At 42.5% G+C, this 6,000-nt stretch overlaps 1 protein-coding gene across 5 annotated transcripts in view; it reads left to right on the plus strand.

The window, feature by feature from the left end:
- SMAD2 (SMAD family member 2) overlaps positions 1–4,645 on the plus strand; it is a 55,249-nt gene extending 50,604 nt beyond the window's left edge. For all 5 annotated transcript variants that reach the window (XM_088152955.1, XM_088152957.1, XM_088152956.1 and 2 more), the window contains 3 exons: positions 4–141; positions 464–608; positions 2,333–4,645. In XM_088152955.1, coding sequence (XP_088009081.1) covers positions 4–141; positions 464–608; positions 2,333–2,456 — 407 coding nt within the window. In that variant the 3' untranslated portion in view covers positions 2,457–4,645. The remainder of the gene's footprint in view (positions 1–3; positions 142–463; positions 609–2,332) is intronic.
- The last annotated feature ends 1,355 nt before the right edge of the window (positions 4,646–6,000 follow it).

The following is a 6,000-nucleotide window of genomic DNA, read 5'->3' on the forward strand; positions in this document are numbered from 1 at the left end:
CAGGAAGGGGAGTGCGTCTCTATTACATTGGCGGGGAAGTTTTTGCTGAGTGCCTAAGTGATAGTGCAATCTTCGTGCAGAGTCCCAACTGTAATCAGAGATATGGCTGGCATCCTGCAACTGTGTGCAAAATCCCACCAGGTAAGATGTGTAAAACCAAGAAAGAATACATTGAATATATTAAAATGCATTTCCAGCATTGTGATGCAGACTTCTTCCATGTGGCGTCTTTGGACATGCTGGAGGTCAGCTCCTTGTGTTCTGTCCAGCCTAGAGTGTGCCTGGGAATATTGGGAGAGGAGGGCCAGCCCCTCTAGAAGCTGCAAAATTTAAAAAAAAAAACGCCGCAGAATCTTTAACAGAACATTTTTCTAAAGTGGGGATGGGTGATATAATATTGACCTGGTGAGGATGGTGGTAACTTGGCAATAGTAACCAACCGCAATCTTTTTCCTTTATATAGGTTGCAACCTGAAGATCTTTAATAACCAGGAATTTGCTGCTCTTCTGGCTCAATCTGTGAATCAGGGCTTTGAAGCAGTGTATCAGCTAACTCGGATGTGCACTATCAGGATGAGTTTTGTTAAAGGATGGGGAGCTGAATACAGGTACTCGGTGGAGCTTCCTTGTAGAACTCCCTTGTTGCAGGGTTGAATTCCCAAGTATATATTCAGGTGCAATCCTAGCATTCTCACAGAAACCATCTAGTCTAGGCTAGCCTAATGCTTAGTATTATTTTTACATAAAAATAGTGGTGCTTTAGTCATTTCAGATTACGTTGTGAGAAGCCCAAGCTCTTTTTGAGGGCAGTTAATAAGATTCCAGTGAGAAGGCTGACAAGGGCAGACAGACTAACTGCATGAAGAGAGAATATCATCTCTTAACACCCAGTGGTCCTTGGCTGATAAGACAATGTAGGAAACGTTCTTTGAAGACTGAAAGTATATTCAGGTTTGGTCTGCCCGTGGGGGCTGGTGCTGAAAGGCATTTCTATCCCATGTAATATCTTGTGGTTTCTCTGCCTCTCCATTCTTTGCCACTGGTACTTTAACCTTTACTGTTACCTATGGATCTTATAGAGCCTGTAGCAACAGTCAGTCTTGTAAATTAGTTCTGTACAGTTTGTTAAGGAGAGGTTCTATGTGTGCTCCACACCATTTACCATTAGTTCTCTACAGTGCCATGATTCATGGTTAGAAAAAAGTAGCACATAGTGTTGCAAGCTGGTTATTAAGCACTTGAGCTCCACTTCAGGGCTTTTCTGTTTTATCATATGTATTACATTATCCTGAAGAAAGAGAGAATGGATCCTTAAAATAAAATGTAATATGAACGGTGGCACAAACCTTAATGATCCACTGCCCGAAGTAAGGGTTGAAATTTGTTTTGGAGAGGAGATAGTTGCTTTTTTGTACCTAGATAATAAAATTGCTTGCTAGTTCAACTTGTTCAGTGAGGACAGATACCCTCAAGGCCATGGTGATAGGCAGAAGGAAAACTGCATGTGAGAGAGGCATTGCCTCTTAGCTGAGTTGTGTGTGTGTGTGTGGAGATAGGCTAAGTAGGGAATGGGTAGTTGCATTGGGAAGAGAAAGGGAGAAACAAACTGAAAAGCAAATGTACAGGTAACTGCACTGGGAAGGAAAGAAAAAGCCTGCTTTGGTGACACACAAGAGTCAAATTCACCAGAAAGTGCCCCTCTTGTCTTCTCAGTGAATATCAGATATATAATTCCCCAAATAATTGTGGGTAATTACAAGTGGGAAAAAAAACACTCGATGTTGTAAATTATTCAGTGACAAAGTAATTATTTTCCCTTATAAAATTGGTCTTCCCTATGACTAGGTGAGGATAGAGACTCCCTTGACTCATGCTGGCCTCCTGTTGATATATCCATATAGCTTCCTTGCCCAGATGTATGGAAAGAGTTGGCCATTTCCTCTTCTGAGATGTTTTTTCAACTTCTGCTCTACTCAATAGCTGCTGTTCCTGGTAGTTTCCCATCCAAATACTAACCAGATGCTACCCTGCTTAGTTTTTGGAGACCAGTCATAGACAGCTAAGCATTGTAGTCTTTTAATGCCTATGGCAGGAGTCCTGTGTGATGGTTAGCGATTACCAGCCAAGAGGTCACAAAGAGATGGAAATATGCTACCAGCAGTGCTGATACTTGGAGGCCAGGCCATCCTTCAGGTTCTGGCCTGCTCAAATTTACCTGTAATTAGACTGTATAATGAGGAGAGCATTCTGCTTGGCTTGTATGCTGGTTTCACAATGCCACAAAGGTTTTTATTCATTCCTTCTGTGCCCCCTTCCCCCCTTTGCGTTTCAGGCGACAAACAGTAACAAGCACTCCTTGTTGGATTGAGCTCCACCTGAACGGGCCTCTACAGTGGCTGGATAAAGTATTGACTCAGATGGGGTCTCCATCAGTGCGTTGTTCTAGCATGTCGTAATCTCATTCTTGGTGGGCTCAGAATATGAAGTCCCGGCAACAGCTCGTCTGTCGCAGTAACTCGTGTGTGGTCTCCATGAACTGTTTCCTATCCAAAAAGTTCTGAGAGAAAGAGAGAGAAAGCACTTGAGGATCTCATCAGTTTCAAAGCACCTTGTGGATTTTGTTTCCTATACTCTGATACTAGGTGAAATGTTAGTGTATAGAAACACCTTCTTCTGAAGGAGGGAGGGACGTTTAAAGACTTTAATGGTGTTTTTTATTGGGTATATATAAATTGAGTGTCCTAAAGGTTTACCAGTAACATGGACAGTACAGTTAATAGGTCACGAAGCCTCTCCCAAGCGTGGCACCATTTTGCAGTCTGAGTTTTAGTGCCCACTTGTAGACGTATGGAGCTCTGACTTAAGCAGGCATCTCATAAAAAGCCCAAGTACTTGGTTCTCCATATTTTTTTATATTTTTATATACATATCTGTATGTATGCAGGCTTTTAGCTGCCCTATAAGAAATGCTTATTACAGAAAAGCTTCCAGTTCCACTGTCTTGAGTGTATTAGCTGCTGTCTGTAGAGAGATTAAACTTCGGATTTCATTGCTTGAAATCTTGAGGGTTGAATGGGCCTGAACATGTTCAAAGTAAATGGAATCTCTTACCTTCCCTGCTCTCCAAATGATCAAATCTGGTTTGAATTGGGAACATCCTGTCCATTCAGCAATGCATCTATTGCTGGCAATGGGTGCTGTGATGCTGTTGTCCTTCAGGTTTTCTTTGCATCATTTATGCGCTAATGGAGTAGTGCAATTTTAAGTGTACTTGGTTTTTATAACCAATGAAGCAACCAATTTTTTTTCCCTAACCAGTGAACCAATCAACTTTCTCCCTCACCCTCTGCTGCTTCCAAAACATGAATGTCTCTTTTATCCATGATTAGTAGATTATACTCTGATTTCAAATCCTAGTTAAGAGAGTCAGCAGGATATTCTTCGCCATGGAGATTGAAATTGTCACATACTGCTTGACTGATCATTCCTTTCCTACCAGAATAAAAGGAAGAGTGCTTGCATTATCTTTTTTAATTCTCTGCATGAGCCCTTAGTCTGATGTACCATCAAGTGCTAACACTGGATCTGCAAGGCCTGCACGCATCCATGAAAATAGTATTTTTATGATGTGTTTGCTTGCTAGGCTTCTAAATCAGATCGACAAAGGGGAAGGCCAGGCAGGTTACTGCTTCTCCCGTTATCTTCCCTGAGCCTTCCCTCTGCCATGACCTGCTACATCTGGTGTCCGAGGAGAAGGAAGGATGTGAGGAGGAGAAGTGAGGCCACCATGTCTCCCGTTTCGTTGGTAGATTGGAGAGGAGATCCTTGCTTCACATGTTCCTGTTTGGCGGCTCAATAAGCCTTGGCCTTCTTGCAGACGGTGAAATAGACCTTCTGGGAGGGTTGTATAAAACGGGGCATTTCACCAAAGGCTTCAAATCAAGTCACGAGCATCCATTGTAGAAAGGATCTCGCAGAAGCAGCGGCTTCTGTGGATTGGTTGTTGCTTGTCCAAAGGAACGACCTCCATAGTACATGTTATGGTGAATCCTAGGACACTACTACATCTGGACCTTGCTTTAAAAGAAATATTTTGAATTATATTCTACAGATACGTCTGGGTTGGGTAAGGGTTGGGAAACTGTATAGAAGGGTTCTTCTGACTTGAAAAGTATACATCTTACTAACAATCTTGTGATCTAGCTGTCTGTCCTCGTCGTCGTGGCAGTAGCAGGATTGCCTTTTGTCTGTTTCTTTCCTTCTCCCCCCTGCTGCCCCCCAAGGGTTACTTTGCACTAGTCTTGTACTTTGTAAGTACACCTAGTGGCAATTCTAGCTTTGACAACAAATGTGTGGCCAGTGTTAAGCTTTGTAATTGGCTGCCTGAACCGAAGACAGCAATGGATATTTTTATGCCATAACAAAATAGGGCATAGGAGCAATACCAAAAATCATGCCGGTGGGTGGGAGGGAGGATGGGAGGGTGGCTGGAAACAAAGTGGGCCAGGCAATTCAGAAGAATGGGCAAAGAGTTACCAATTTGTGTAGTTTTACCAGTAGCCTAATGTATTGGTAGAACTTGTGAAACTAAGAAGCTTTCATCTGTGTTGCATTTGCCTAATATGTGAATACACTAATAAAAGTTTTAATTCTCACTTCTGTTTGTTTGAGTGGTTTTGTGGAACACCCTGCTGGTAAATTCTGCATAGAGGATGGTCTTAAATATCAAATGCAAGCTTAATTGTTCTTAGGTGTGAGGATCTGGGCGCCCGATCTGAAGAGTACCTCCTCTTCCCCAGTGCTCCGTGATAGTGTTCCCATAACTGAGCAAAGCATGTGGGGCTCAAGATTTGCTTGTCACATGTGAGCCCAGAATCCCAGGAACGTTTCTTTGAAGTGTGACTTATCTCACAGGCAGACAGTATGAATTCTGCCTTCCCAGTGTGTAGTGATGGTGGCCATCTGGGAGCATTGGAAAAAGGGACATCAGAAGAGCTTGAGCAGGGCAAGGCTGTCAGCTCAGTAAAATCTCCCATGGGACAGGCTGTTTGCCTCCATACAGCGTGGGCCAGGTGAATTTTTGATGTGACCTGAAAAATGTTGATGTGATGTGAAAAAAATATTTTTTGCATGAACCTGGGAGGTCCAGGATGGACTCCACCTTCAGCCTTGGAAACTTCCTTGGGGACTTTGAGCGAATCACTCCCTGTCCAACCTATCTCACAGGACTATTGTGAGGAAAAATGGCGGGTGGGAGTGCTGTGGTCTGCTTAACAGTTCTGGTGCATATAAATGTAATGGAAATTGTTTAGATATTCTTTGATTAGCAACCTTTCTTCTGTCTTCTCTATCTGCCCCATTACCTGACTTGCACAAAAGTGCCCCATCCTTGCATTTCTCTTGACCTCAAACCACTGAAAGTTTGCCTGAAAACTTATGGTTTCATCAGTTCATGGGAATTTGCTTCAAGAATAGTACATTCCTTGAAAACCCACTGAGTTTTGGTCTCTACTTGTTTTTGCCTAGCTCTCTTGCACTTTGGTTACACCTTGTTCCTCCTGTAAATCCTAAAATCCTAACTCTTCTTGTCTCTGGTGCCTCCACATTCACGGTTGGTTTAAAAGGCCTGCAGATAATTGGTCTGTGGCTGCAGTGGAAACCTCCCCTTTTGAAAGATCGTGCATAGGGTTTCCCATCCCCTATTTTTTTTCTGGTTTCATATTTACAATATAAAACTGTCAAATAGCTTTTCCTGACTTCCTGATCTATTTGAACAATTGTATGGAACCAGTTGAGCCACCGGTGATGACAACTGTAGTGTTGAAACTGCAAATGGGCAATAGCTATTGTAACTGGAATTAAGTACAGAAAGGGTGGTCGCAGGGAACAGGACAATCAAGGAATGATTTTATTTAGCTTAAATTGACTTAGCTAATATTTTCTCCCTTTTTCAATGCATAAATTTCCAGGACGACTGGATATTGAAAATAGGGCTCTTCT

This window comes from Python bivittatus, unplaced genomic scaffold (assembly GCF_059951505.1).
Source record: "Python bivittatus isolate LINGU-HERP-01145 unplaced genomic scaffold, Pbiv_v1 ctg000570_np1212, whole genome shotgun sequence".
Lineage (NCBI taxonomy): Eukaryota > Metazoa > Chordata > Lepidosauria > Squamata > Pythonidae > Python > Python bivittatus.